At 41.0% G+C, this 15,165-nt stretch overlaps 1 protein-coding gene across 1 annotated transcript; it reads left to right on the top strand.

The window, feature by feature from the left end:
• Nucleotides 1-1,226: 1,226 nt before the first annotated feature.
• On the top strand, nt 1,227-13,617 carry TRHR (thyrotropin releasing hormone receptor). Its single transcript, XM_036396941.2, has 3 exons — nt 1,227-2,116; nt 8,290-8,670; nt 9,407-13,617. The coding sequence occupies exons 1-3, from the start codon at nt 1,322-1,324 to the stop codon at nt 9,410-9,412; spliced, it is 1,182 nt and encodes a 393-aa protein (XP_036252834.1). The 5' UTR covers nt 1,227-1,321; the 3' UTR covers nt 9,413-13,617.
• The last annotated feature ends 1,548 nt before the right edge of the window (nt 13,618-15,165 follow it).

Below are 15,165 nucleotides of genomic sequence, written 5' to 3'. Positions count from 1 at the left end.
TTGAACCTTTTGCTTCCTGAGCAAAGAGCAAAACCAATTGCCCTAAATACAGAAAAATAAGGGATTTTAAGACAAGTTTGCTCTTCAAACTTTTAACACAGTAGCATAAGGAGAAGTGGTGGGCTGAGAGACTGTGTTTGGGAGCTGACAAGGGCACTTTCACAGAGCCTTACAGAAGGGTTTGCTATTGTTTTTCTCACTAATGCATTTAGATAGCAAGTGAGACAGGAAAGTGCAGTCTCCAGGTGCAGCTGAGCTACTGAATTGGTAGGGTTTCATCTGCACTGCTCAAAACAGTTATTTCCACCAGTCTTTGATTTGTCTGTGGTTTTACACAACCTGACTGACCATGGAGGAGTTTATTCAATCAGAGGAGAATGTACATTGGGGAAAGAGTAGTAGATTAGTGACATTGTGTTGTGTGCATGCACACGTGTGCCTGTGTGACAGATCTCGTTAAGAAGCAATTTGTGTTGCGATCATTTTATTGTTGCTCTGCTGCGATTCAAAAGAGTTGAAAGGACTCAGGAGTGATGACAGCTGTAGTGGTAGAGGTTTTGAACAGAATTTTCTATTAAGTAAAAAAGACCCCTACATTTTTTCCTGCTATTTTCAAGAGCTGGGATGCATTTGCTTCTGTAAAGCCCTGAAGGGACTCCTTGCAAAGCAGGAGGCAAATGTAAATAGCCATTACTTTTCACAAGGGCATGCCAGCAGTCAGAATTTTAAAAATCAGTGCAGTTTTGTTGCCAGCCAGCAAAAGCCAGCCACGCTTTGTTTGCCAGCGTGGATCAATGCGATCGATGCTGTCATGATAGCTGCCTGAGAGCAGAGAGGGAGAGCGGCGTGGAGCAGAAAACCTTCACGGATCCCTCTGGTTTCACCTCCCGCTGCTGTCTCCACCCTCGGAGCGCGGCGGCTCCTCCTGGCCAGCGGCGCTGCCGGAGCGCGGGGCGGCTCAGCAGCTGGCAGAGCAGGGGCTGCGCTTCCCTGCCACTGCAGGCAGGAAACTCCCACCTCCACGGGCTGGCTTTTCGCGAATGCCTCAAAGCAGCTGTGAGGAAACAGCCTTTTAGCCTGTGCAAGTGAGCTGGGGCCTTAGAGGGACTAACCCATCCCATAGTTGACTTTACAAGACTGAAAGTTCAGATGCTGTAGGGGGAGTGGAGGACGGTACAGGAATGGGACTGTGCCTACATGGAGAACGTGTTCTGGGGCTGCAGCTCACCCACACTCTGCTCCAGTGACCCTTTTGCAGGGGACCATGGAGAGCAGGTGCTGAGATCGAGTGCTTGGCAGAAGCAGCAGTGGGCTGGTGAAGATGGAGAATGGCACAGGAGACGAGCAGAACCAGACTGGGCTGCCACTATCGAGCCAGGAGATCATTACAGCCGAATACCAAGTGGTTACCATCCTCTTGGTCCTCCTCATCTGCGGGCTGGGCATCGTGGGCAACATCATGGTGGTTTTGGTGGTCCTCAGAACGAAGCACATGAGAACTCCCACTAACTGCTATCTGGTGAGCCTGGCCGTGGCAGATCTCATGGTGCTTGTGGCTGCAGGACTGCCCAATATCACAGAGAGCCTGTACAGATCCTGGGTGTACGGCTACGTCGGGTGCCTCTGCATCACTTATCTCCAGTACCTGGGAATCAACGCTTCTTCTTTTTCCATCGCTGCCTTCACCATTGAGAGGTACATAGCCATCTGCCACCCAATCAAAGCTCAATTCCTCTGCACTTTTTCAAGAGCCAAAAAGATCATTGTTTTTGTTTGGGCTTTCACCTCCATATACTGTATGCTCTGGTTTTTCTTGCTAGACCTTAATACAGTAGCCTACAAAGAGACCACTGTTGTGTCCTGTGGCTACAAGGTCTCCAGGAGCTATTACTCTCCTATCTACATGATGGACTTTGGTATATTTTATGTTGTGCCAATGGTATTGGCAACTGTGCTCTATGGCCTGATTGCTAGAATACTGTTCCTGAACCCCATCCCTTCAGACCCAAAAGAAAACTCTAAGACCTGGAGGAATGATGTGGCTCACCAAAGCAAGCCAGTGAATTCCAAGATGACTAACAGGAGTTTCAATAGCACTATTGCTTCTCGAAGGCAGGTAGGAACAACTATTTGAAATGGCTTTCTGAAACCTAAACAACTTGTTTTAAAGCTCCCTTGTCTGAAGCTGTGGAAAGAGGTAAAATACATTCTTCCATTCTTCCTTTTTTTTAAGTAGTCAAGTTTAAAATCAGTGATACATACACATATGCATAAAAATACATTTTTTTCTTGCCTGTACATTATTACCTACTGCAAGGACCAAAAAAAAAAAAAAAAAACCCAAAACAAAACAGTACTTTATTTCCTATATCAGAAAGCAATTAGGAAGTGTCAGATAGGATGGAAACATTTTCAACTATAATTTCCTTACATTACAGATTATTAGTAATCTTGCCAAATATACAAAGTGACTCTTGACTTATTTTTGAGATTTGAAGGGAAGGAACTATCCTGGGAGTTTGGGACACTTGAGGCTGAGTCCCAGCTAAAGCACTATGTCACTCAGCAAATGCAGTCAAGATGTAAATTTTCATGTCTCTAACTCTCCTGTAAAAAGTCTGTTTAAGGAAGTCTGTATCTAAATTGCTTTGTAAATGCTAAATATCTTTGTTTCTCTGTCTTTCAGAAAATATTTTTTGTACCGATGGCTCAAAACTGAGGCATAGGTTTGACTAGGTTCTTTTTATATTGTTGAATATGTATGCTGCTGTGTGTAATAATACCAGTGGAATATAGTGAGCAGATTAATTGCTGGCTGTTTGCAGTAAACCACATGATGTGCAGCAGGCAGCTCAGCTGGTGCAGTGATAGGAAACACAGGGTGCATCTTTTGCAGATGGCTCTGGGGATATTCTTCTTACTCTTTATATTCTTCTTATTTTGCTTCAATTGCTACTGTTATGAGAGGGACCATGTTCTCCTATCACAGAGATGGCAAAAATCTCAGAAGTTAACTGAGCTGCCTTCTAGAGCACTGAGCCCTCAGAGAGCACTAGAGCTATGCTTGGAAACACACAACACAAATATGTGGGCTAGGTTAAATTTAATTATGACGCCAATTATAGTTAATAGTCAGGAAGTGTTTAATGTTGTTTTTCTTTGTCCATTAATTAGTAGAAGAAGATAACCTGCTCTTCAAGTTAATATCACTTTATACTTGATTACATGTGCCAGTATCACTTGAAAATCAAACAAATCTTTTGCATTGAACACTGATGAATATGGACACTGTTATGAAACCAAAAAGTGAAGATTATAATGTGATATCTTTTATGTCTTGTAAAGACAGCAAGACTTCCTCTAAAAGCCCAAGCAACCTGATTGCTTAAAGCAGCTTCATTTTAAGTAAAGCTAGAATTTGCATATAGTACAACACAGGAAGGAAAGCAAGGATAGCGTGGCACAACTAGTAATATTTTTTGTATAATAGCAACATGCAAAAGATAGGCAATGGTGTAAAAAACAAGAAAAACAAGAGTAAAGGTGAAAAAACAAGTACATATTAAAAAAAATCTAGAATCTCAACAGTTATTAAGACACAAAGAAGAAAATTTCCTGCCATGCTGACAAGGACACATATAGCTGACAATACAGTCTGGCCTCACAGTGAGTCCTGCTGAAATGTGAAACTCTGTGTCTTCCTGGACCTGTGCTGCACTACAGGGATTGAGGAGTGTACAATATCCAGCATGTGATCTGTAGAAAAGGTGTCTGAAAATATGGGGTGAACTTCCTACTTCTGTAGCAGTTCTCATATTTATCCAAGAACAATTCTATGAAAATAAACATATGCATGTTTCTATAGGCGGATTGGCTCCAGCTGAGAATGGGAGAGAAAATGGGAAGTGCTCCTATTCTTCATGATCCAAGACAAGGACAGGCAAACAAACTATCAGTTATTGGGCAGTGCAGACTCAACTTGGGGAAAATTAATAGCGCTAATTGATTGCCCGTTGTTATAGCCACAAGTTACACTCAGTCCCTTCCCTGCAGCCACCAGCAGTGTGGGGCCAGAGAGTGCTGCAGTCAGGTTGCACAGGTTGGTCCCTTGTCATTCCTTCCTTCTCACCCTTTTCCTCTGTTTCAGTGTGGGTCCTGCAGCCCACAGATCACAGATTTTTTTTTTTCTTTTCCATTTATAGCATGAATACTGAATTGCATATTTGCATGAAGGTTTCATACTTTCCCCAAAGGAATTCCTACTTTCCTCAGATATCAAGGTGACTGAGAAAAATAAATGCAGCCTTACATAGCAAACATGTTGGTTTAAACTTGAGATGGAATCCAGCTCACTTAACAGTATGTGTATCTCACAAAGTTACTTGATTAGTCCAATCAAATCTAAGGTCATTGTGGCTATCATGGTCAGGAATAGCAGGTAGACCGTCTAGAGAAAGTCCTCTCTTGGGCAGTGTTGCAGTCATGACCTGCTCACCAGAGAAATCCCTCTGCTCTCTCACAGCACAACAAGCACAGATTCCAGCTTGCAGTGCAAGATAAGTTTTACACAGCTTACATGAAATCCTCAATCTTATCACTTGGTTTCACTTGTGGTGTTAGTATATCAAGACCTTAATCCTTCTATTTATTTAATTCTCCTTCTTATTGCACAACTTCTTTTTGATTAGGAAATCATGGACTGGGATATGCAATCTCTGTGTGTTGCAATGAACACAACCAGGCACAAGAAGAAAGATGTTATTACATGCTTTAAAACACCAGAGTGACTATTGCTTTTACTATCAGTGTAAGAAAGATTAGTACTCAAAGGAGAAGGAAGCAATACTAAACTGTTCGTACCAGGATAATGAAAATGTTTAATAAAAACCCTTCCTTAGAATAAGAAGGTTTTGGAGCAGGGAGGAAAAAGAGGATACTAGTTCAGAATTAAAATATTGGGACTCTGTTTAGTAATATATATTTTAAATATTCTTTAGAGCATCCTCAGAAATAAAAAGATAGGGCCTGAAGAATGTTTATGTACAGGCAGAACCATATTCAATCTGAAGTTCTTTTGTTATCATTCAAACTACACTTGAAATTTGGACTAAGCTGAAATTGCTCAAAGTCTTTTTACCATGTTTTCAATCTCCCTAAGAATAATTTGTACCCTGAGCATAGGACATACAGTGCACATCCACAAGAAAAGAGCAATCAGTGTGTTTGCCTTCACCTGAGCAGTGAATTGAGGATGTAGTGCTGCTGCTTTCAGGGAGCTTTGGTATGCTCACAGGTAATAAAAAACATGTTCTTTTAAAATTTGTCCTCTTAGCACTCCACTGATATCAAAATAATTAGCCTCTTCCCAATATATGTTTAGTTTTGTTTCACATGAAGTGATTTGAAAAAGGATATGGCATTTTGCTTAAACAAAGAGGACCAAACTTTCCTCTAAACAATTTATGTTCAGCAATAAAGACTTTTGGTGTGGATAAGAATGAAGCTTTGGCCTCAGTCAGGTATTTAGATAATGGGTTCACCTATAACACAAATTGAGGTGAATTTGTGTCAGAAGCCCTGAGTGGTGCCTCACCCTGCAGTGGGGTGACAATCCCCACGCTGGGACTAAGTAAGCCTTGCCAGAGCACCTCCTCAGAACTGCTGCCTTTGCACACAGGTCGTGGTGTGAGGTAGGTGGAACCACTCCAGAGCCAGACTAAGGAGGACTTACCAATGAGCAAATAACTACCTGAACTCAGGGCCTCATCGTGTGTCCCAGAGACAACCACAGCTGGTCAGATGGATCAGGAAACTGAATTTCTGACAGGCAATAGTGACCTTGCGAGAAGTTTGTTATTTTTGGCAGCTCTGCAAGGATATGTATTGCAGACAGTTAAAAATTATAGTGAATTCTCCTCATTGTCCTGCATGGACCTGAACCACCAAGAGATGCCACCAAAGAGATGCCACCCATGGGCTCTGCCTCTTCTCTTGCACTGCATGTAGACTCTGTGAAGGCATATGAGTACATGAGTTGGTTCGTTGACCTGAGCAGAATGAAAACAGCTCTGCAGAATGCTTCATTTCCAGCAGTAGAAGCTTATGCTGTTAAAAAGAAAATGTGCATCCAAATGCCAATATACACAAATTCAGCTAATAATTTTCACACTGACATACATACATACATACAAAGATACATATATTATATATATATATGTATTTGTGGTGTATGGGATACAGTCACTTGAGCAGTAACAGTCTTTTTTTACTGCTGTACAGTGTTAATTGTGTCACTCTGGATTACCCCCTCCTTGACAGTAAGAATAATTTACTTCTAGTCCAGACTCAAGCTGATAGCTGCAACACTGCAAATGATCCTCTGAGCAATTTTTTCCTGAAAGAAATGTAAATTGCCAATGACTGGTAGGTACCATAGTGGAGTGCCCTGCTGAGCTTCTGGTAGCAAAGTACTCTGATGCACGTGTAGGCTGTTATGCCCTGAATGCCTGAGCTGATGGAATACATCTGTTGGTTTGGCTCTGTCCCATTGTTCACCCAGGCTCCACAAATGGTGGCTTTCTTCCTTTAAATGTGGATTATTTTCTACAGTGAATGATTGTTCTCCACTGAATGGATTTGCTCATTTTGGAGGCACAGGCTGGAGCTGAACTGGAGGGATGAGAGCCAGAATGGGTCAGTACTGGGTCAACTCTCTCCCTGCTACCATGTTCACAGGCATGGCCCTTTCAGAAGTGGAGATAAGGAGAGATCATCCTTTGAGTTACCTGGATCATTCATGTTTGTATTTTGCTCTATTACAACCACTGTGCTCAGAAAATTAGAAAACAAAAACAGTGTAGAAGTCATAATGAAATGTATCAGTCAAGTGACAAAAAAGGAGATAGATAGCATTTCTCAGTCTCATTTCTCAGCCTCACTTCTCATTATTTTTACTCCCACTGAACACAGCTGTAGAGAAAGCAAAAATAAGGGTGAGGGAAGAACTAAGATAAAATTGCAGCCTTTGAATATGCACATTCAAAGACCAATAAATAGATAAAGATACATCAATTTGTAGAGTATCTTTGATTTTCATCACATTCTTTATTAGAATACCTATAACAAACCAAACAAATTGGCTTAAAAGTGTGTCTTTCTAGAAAGATAGGAGAAATTCATTACATTCATTAGGGACTGTGATGGCAGGTTTTTATATAATGAGCATATCTGGTCAGAAGACAACATAATTATATACTCACAACTTCAACCTAAAGCCCAATTCTAAAACTAGCATGTGTGAGTGATCTTAGTGGAGTTATTTCCTATGGAAACTCTTATAAAGGTACAATCAGAAGAAACAGTCATAGCTCACCAAAATGTGTGCCAATACTTTCTATTTCACACAGTTAACCAAGTCATCCTGACTTCCATGAAGGTGTGCCAGCATATCCTCCCATATCACATTTCTGTGTGCTTTCTACTTTCTTTATTAATACCTTTCAAACTTTCTTTAATGTAGAGACTGTTGAATACTGTCTGCATCAGAATTAAATTATTTACAAAAGAAAGACTACTTTTAAAGTGGATTTTTTTAATACTATTTCTCATTCACTTCCTTTCAGCTATCCTGGGTATTCCCAAAGGTTGTTTTCTTTTTTCTAAAGAAAATTACATAATAGAATAAAGTTCTTATAACAATCAAGTTTGATTGAAAATCCTTTTTTCCCTGGCTCTGTGAAATTTATTTGGCTTTTCAGAGTAAACATCAAATAATGAAGACCTAATTAAATATTGAGGATTTGAGGAAAATAAATTAATCTAATTGTTCTCTTTTTTTCCTTATTTTTTGCTTTGGGAAATTGTTTTAGGCTGACTGTTAAACCAGATAACCTAAAAAGGCTTCATGTTTAGTAACTCTACAGGCTATACTAGTCTAAAAGTAGAGATATAATGTGTTTGGGAAAAAAATACTCTTTGTCCTTTTTTTCCCATTTAAATCAACACCCTCTTCCAGAATAAGAAGTGGAAATGTCTGAGGTCTACAACAGTTAGCTTACTGGGATATCATCTGGAAAGAGTAATTTAACAAAAACTAGGAAAAATTTGAAGCCAAGGTTTTTGTACTTCCTACTGTATAAAACCTTTCTGAATCAAATTTTCATCAGAAATTTCTACTGAAGGATCTGTCAGAGGTTTGGTTTGGCCCTAGAGGTGTAAGAATGCACATGTTCATGCCAAGGGGAGTACTGACCTTCTGCCCCTCTTCTGTCTCTCTCTGTGTTCCCTCAGGTTACCAAAATGCTGGCCGTGGTTGTGATCCTATTTGCATTCCTATGGATGCCCTACCGCACCCTGGTCGTTGTCAACTCCTTTCTTTCCAGGCCCTTCCAAGAAAACTGGTTCCTGCTATTTTGCAGAATCTGTATTTATTTAAATAGTGCCATCAATCCTGTCATTTACAATCTCATGTCCCAGAAATTCAGAGCAGCCTTCAGGAAACTGTGCAACTACCAGCAGAAGCAGGAGAAGAAACCTGCCAGTTACAGCATGGCCCTAAATTATAATGTCATCAAGGATTCTGATCATTTCAGCACTGAGCTAGAAGATATTACCAATACCTACCTGTCCTCTGCCAAACTGTCCATTGGTGATACCTGTTTGTCATCCAAGGTAATAGTTAATACATTTCAGTGTCTGCTGTGGGTCCTCCAGAACCAGGGCACGTTGCTGGGCATGGGGCTGTGCTGGGGTAGCTTTCAGCCAGGGCAGCACTGGGAGAGGCTGGCAGTGACAGGTCATGCATCAAACAGGGCATGGCAGGGAGGGACACTGCCCAGCTCTGGAAAGTTATGTTTTCAAAGTGCCTTGTGCCAAGCATGGGGGGACTTGGAGGATCTGAAGCATGCAGAAGGATGGGGAGAAGCAATCAGGTTAAGCCTTCTTTTCTGAGGAACAGTGGGCTCTAGCAGAGCATCAGAAAGTGGTTCTCAGGCGTGGTGCCTCAGGTCCACATCTGGCAGGAGGGTGCTGAGCTGGTGATTCCTCTGGACATGCTCTGGCTGGCTGCAGGGAGGGCCATGGGGCATTTTCTTGTGCCTTCCCCCTTGACTCAATCTGGGGGTTAACCACACAGCTGGTGCTGAGGAGAGGCTTTCCCACACACCAGCACTTTCATTCTGTAGTGAGTAGCACATCTCTTTAACCCACTTCTCTTGATGATGCACATTACTGTTTTCATGATGCTTTTTTTACACAATACTCCTTAAGTGCTGTTTGTGAACCCATGCATTTAGATCTTAAAAATATAGAGGATCTACAAAGAGGCTTAGTTTTCATTTGTTTTTGCAGATTATATGAGAGTGTAAAATATTCTTTCTCACTTTGCTTCTTCTCTCCTCTCTTTCAGGCCTGAAGCCCACCTTGTTCTGAGTGTGCAGCTGTGTAAGAGGTTTGGATGCTCTGCTCCCACCCACTGTATGAATTGTAAGGACGTTTCTACTCACAGAATTGCAGAAGCTACCATAAATCTTTTCATACCTGCCTGTGCCCTCCAGGAAAATGCAGCATCTTGGGGAGTGAAAAGAGTATATTATTGAGGCTAACTGAATGAAGTACTTAATACAACCTAACTTTAGCCAGGTGAGTTGGCTCCAGGAGAACACCTAAATCCTTCTTCCCATTACCTGCCTGAAGAGTGGTCTGTGATCTCAGAATGAGCAAGGCTTGCCAGGACATGTCCATGGACACAGAGTGGGGCAGGGGATGATACTCCCTGTGAAGATGAGAGGTGAGGAGAGGAGCTGCTCTAATGTGTGCCTGCAGTGCGCAGTACCCAGGAGACCTTCCAACAGCAACAAAAACTGCTGCTGATAGCAGTAATTACCTGCCAGTGACTCCCTCATCCCACATCAGTGCAAATCTCATTGCAGCCATCACAGCATGCTTCAATAAACAGGTGTCTGATGGCAAAAAGCACAAAATCTTTCTTTTCTTTGGTTTATTTTTACCTTGAACAGCGTGAAATAGGAAGACTATTCAATGAATTTGCAGCAGGAAACAAACAAATTAAAAAGTCAGTAAGAAGCATTTAAAATAGCTTATCTTTTTCAGCAATCAGGTTTATAGATGTACCACTTTAAATGTAAGTCTCAACTATTACTGAATCCTGTTGGAAATTGGCAGATATTGAAGAGTATGTAACAGGCTTTCAACAGCTCCTTTTATCTTGGTTCAATACCAATTGTATCTAAGAGAACTAGAAGGGTTTAGAGCTTTAATATTGATAATATCTAGGGAAGAGAGGAAAATTCAGAGAAAAATAACACTTTATAAATGTTTAAATCTTTAGTGTTTTTAAAGTTTATCTATTCCAATACTTCAGGACATAAACTGTTGTCAGAGGAAAAGTCATGCTGGCTTTTTACTTGACAGCATAGCCCCTTCCCTGCTCTTCCCACACAGGCCCATGATAAGGAGCCTGGGGCCAGTCTCCCTAATGTAGCTACAGACAAAATATCAGGTCTTGCTTTGGCTTTGCTCTAGACCAGCTCTTGTTCTTGCTAGAAGTTCATTTTCTCACTTCTGTGCTGCAGAAGCCCAGGAAAGTACCTGTGTGTTCCTGTGTGTCATGAACATTTTGCACATGACATTTGTACATGACATTCAAAAACATGTAAAAAACCTGATTCACAGAATCACAGAATAGTCTGATTTGGAAAAGACCCAGAAGGATGATCGAGTCCAGCTCCCTGCCCTGCACAGCCCCATCCCCAAGTCACAAACCTGCCCAGTGTGGGTGAAAGAAGCAGTCTCGACAGCATTGTAAGGCTTTCCTATCCAGTATTGTTTTGCCTACACAGCCACTTCCCTAATTCAAGCTACTTTCACTAATATTCAGCTATATTTTCAAACTAAAAATACCCTGATAGGCCTCAGATTTAAGTGTTAAAACCATGAACCTATTTCTGCTGCATCCAAAGGACTCTGTTGGGCATTCTCTACATGGCAAGGAGGAAGCAAACGTTGCTCAGAGAGGTTGTGGAGTCTCCCTGACTGTACATACTCAAGAACCATCTGGACTCAGTCCTGTGCCATGTGCCCTGGGATGACCCTGCTTGAGCAGGGAGGCTGGACCAGATGACCACCTGTGGTCCCTTCCAACCTTACTCACTCTGTGATTCTGTGATTTTGCAGTCTGTATCTTGCTCTGTCTGCATCCTTGCTTTATCCTGTTTCACCTTTGCAGAGCTCCACGGGCACTTTCCAGCTTGGCAGAGTGATGGCAGGGCAGGGAAGGGACCAACAGCAAGGAGGTTTTAACCAGCAGAGTAGGTGTGACAAAATTCCAGAAGCTGGCAGAGCTTTGTCTGGAGCAGAGCCAGAAGCAGGACTCATGCAGGCCATGTTGCAATCTTTCCCAAATCCTCTGCATTTCCCAGCTTGCCAGGTTTGTCTATCTGAGCAGCACAGGCCACCAGGCAGGCACATGCAGTGGTGTCTATTTCTGTGCAGATGTCTGAACCCCCACAGGACTGGAAGGGCAATGTCCAGGATTCTTTTAAAAGAAGGAAGAACTAAAATGACAGAGTAAGTCATGTGTCAGCCAAGTAAGCAAAGCTGGCTAGGGCTCAAGAGTCAGAGAGAAGGATACCGATGTAATCTTAAATTAGCACCTAGCAATTAATCTCATAAATACAATTCTGTAGCTGTGACCACACACTTTGGGCAAGCCTTTCCTTTGTAGAGCCTGATGTGAAAATACAGAGTTCTATAGCATCTTACTGCTTACACTTGCTTAAAGCTACAGGTTGCCATGATAAGGGAAAGCCAAGGAGAGATACCACGACCTGCTTAACATTTCCTCCAAAGCACTTGTCACAGAGAAATTAAATTATCTATGAACCTTACACAGGAATTTATGGCTGTTTAGGCAAGAGACATTCAAAGTAAAGGCAAGTTCCTGTGTCTGACTTTGCAAACTCTTGTGATGAAGCCAGGACTGCTCTCAGCTGCTGGGAGCTGATTCCCAGTCTGAGCTGGGGGCAGAGGCCACTGGTGGAGCTGGTGCCTGGAAATCCCTCTGCCCTTCACATGCTGTTTTCAGCCAGGCATCTATTCAGTGCTTTCAGAGGAGGCCCTACTTTCCAGAATTTCTCAAGAGATACTAGAACTAGTTGCTTTTCTAACTTAAAAAGCAAGATGTGCAGGTCTAGCAGCAGGCAGAGGGCATTCCATGGAAACCTGGCTGGCTGATGAGGAGCACAACTGGCTGGGTAAAACCTGAGCTCAGTGTTTGTATAATAACAGTAAAACTTACACTTTTATCTCAAGGCTTTCAGAGCACAGACTGAATTACAGCTCTTATAGACCAACAGTACCAGAAGTGAATTCTCTCCTTTATTTGCCTTTTTGCTCAAAAAGCAACTGTCTGCTTTCTCAGTCTCTGCTCCAACAGATGCTCAAGTGAGGTATTTAAGCCCATATTCTTTGTGATGCTTCATGAAGGGCTAAAATCCATGTAGGTGACTTTGTATCCACCATCACTGGGAATAACAAAAATGAAATTATTTCATTCTGATATTTATTTGTGCCAACAGAAATTATTATGATTGCAAAATTGTGTGCAAAACCACAATATTTATAATTGCATATTTAAGCTAAGGTGTGATTTTAACTGATAATGTGATGTGACTGTATCTTTATAGATGTTAATTGTGAAATCCATTCTAAATTTATACTGATGTACAGCTCACACTACAAAACTTTGTCAGATATCATGCTGATGTAACTGTTTCTGTGTTTGCCCTTCTGTTTAGAACAGCCATCAACCTTTTTTCTTGTACATAGATGTTGTAAATTATATATGTGAGAATGTATTTTAATTACATGGTTTTAAATTTACTGATAATTATATCAATTTTTTTTTTGCTAGAAGTGAAAGTGGCTGGATGTCAACTACTGACTGCAGTAATATAACTATCATTGTATATTTATTTTGTGGATAGCAAAGTCCTTTGCAACATTTAGTCTGGAAGAATTGTCTGATTGGTAGCAATATTGAAATCCATGCCTATATCCTTATTTAACATCTTTCCTGTAAGGGATTGCATTCTTATTGGACTTTTAGTTAGAAGTTTACTCAGAATGTAACAGAAGAGGTGCTGCTTTCACATCTGGCTTGGGGAGCTATGCTGCATCCTTTCTGAAATGCTGAGATTTCAGAACCTTCAGTGAAGGTAAATTGTGCAGCTGAGAAAGGTCAGGTGTATTTGTAACCCACTTTAGTTCAAATTATCACATGAGCTCCCTGAGTTCAGAGCAAAGGATATATAAAAGAAGCTCCTATGTGCTGTGAAAGGGTTTATGATGCTTCTGTGGAAAAGGATGGCACAAGTCAGATGATAAAGATCTCACTAGCATCACTTCTAAAACAATTACCTGGAAAAATGGACTGAAGGAGCTGCTGCAGTACCTCTCCAGCTACACAGTGAAGGCTTGGATCAGTAACTTTGGAAGTTGACAATTTTGGTTGTTTTTTAAAAAGTTATTCTACAATATATAAAAAAATGAATAAATCTCTCACACACCCCCCAGATCTGAGCACTGTCACCATGGAAAAAAACCACTATTTCAAGAATATGAAAAGATAAATTGTTCTTTCAACAGTGAATTCATATCTCTGCTATGTATGTTTCTTTTGTTGCAAAAGTTGTTTTTTTGCTACAAATTGCAGTGAAATTTGAAAATGATCTTTCCATATTTTATATCTTCTTCAGACAGAATTGTTTCTTTGTTCTTTTGTTCTTTTTGGTAAGAGTTTGTTTTCTCATGATTCTTTCATTACTACAGGGATACAGTGATACAGAGAATGCAAGTGAATTGGCTCAGTCAAAGTGATTTGGACTCCTGAATTCAATAATTTGGGAGTTGAATCTTGGAAATTTGAATTCTAACAAACTATGTAAGAGCAACTGGTTTGGAGGGAATTTTTTCTTTGCCTATCCAGAGTAATTCTGGTTTCATTCTGTCATTTCACCTGGTTTATTTATTTGTTTATTATAAATAGTGTGAAATTGTTCAGAGAAATGTACTACTGATAAATGTAGAACAATTTTTGTTCCAAAGAAGCATTTTGTAATTCTTGGATGCATGCTGCTGTGGGGATTAATTTGTAATGAATTTTTGTTGCTACTTTAATAAAATGTTGAGCAAGATATTTATACTGCAATTTTAATTTTTCAACAACTACTTGAATACAACCTTTTGTCTTGCTGTCCTTGGCAATGGACAGACAATCTAACAACATCCTTTTTCATCTCTAGGGGAGTGAGATCCTGAAAAATGCAGTCTCTTTTTCCTGAAGGAAGAGCAGTGTGCCAGTAGTCTGGCAGTAATTACAGTGCTTAAATGGGAATGGATTCATAGAATCCTTGTCCCTGTTACAATGTATTTTACATTGAACAGCACTAAACAAAATGAACAAACAAATAAAAAAGGAAAAAACCCCCCACATCTTGGGAGCAGGGGCAGAGCCCAGAAGCCGCTTTGTTCTTTGGCCACCAAAATCAGCACAGTTGGTTCCTGCACTCCATGGGTACTGCTTGGCTTTTCTGGTGATGTCAGCCACTTGTGCTTGAACCCAGCCTCAAGAGGATGAGTGGAATTACTTGATCTGCTAGTTTTTCTCAAGGTAATGCACAGAAAACTCAGTCTCCTGAGGATCAGGGTATACAGAAAGGCTAAACTCCATTGAGCTGGACTAAAGCCCAATTCATGCCTCCCATTTCTTAGGTAAATGCTCTACCATTAGTCCTAAAGACAGAGGGCTCCCTCTCCAGTCAGATCTTGTTGATTTTTGTGAATCCCAGGTAGTAGATTTCTCAATGTTTTCATTTGTACTCTCCTCACACTGTCTACATGAGGCTGGATAACCCCCTGCACTGGTGGGGGCTGCCTTCAGAGCAGCTCTGGGGACATGAGGCACTGTGGATCCTGTGAACAGAGTGACCTCGAGGCCCCAAAAGCCACCTGCAACAAAGACAATCATTTATATCCCATACCTTGGATATATATAAATATGGGATAATGAAAATAAGATGATAGTAATAGACTTTCACCCAAAATCTTAACTGAGCTCATAGCCTCTAATGAAATAAAGCACAGGAA

This window comes from Molothrus ater, chromosome 1 (genome assembly GCF_012460135.2).
Source record: "Molothrus ater isolate BHLD 08-10-18 breed brown headed cowbird chromosome 1, BPBGC_Mater_1.1, whole genome shotgun sequence".
Classification (NCBI taxonomy): domain Eukaryota; kingdom Metazoa; phylum Chordata; class Aves; order Passeriformes; family Icteridae; genus Molothrus; species Molothrus ater.
This window is presented reverse-complemented; position numbering and strand designations above follow the sequence as displayed.

Bases quoted from the DNA above. Each gene is read 5' to 3' on its own strand.
- TRHR (XM_036396941.2), top strand. From the start codon at position 1,322: ATGGAGAATGGCACAGGAGACGAGCAGAACCAGACTGGGCTGCCACTA. The intron at 2,117-8,289 runs GTAGGAACAACT...GTGTTCCCTCAG, and splicing joins CTATTGCTTCTCGAAGGCAG to GTTACCAAAATGCTGGCCGT.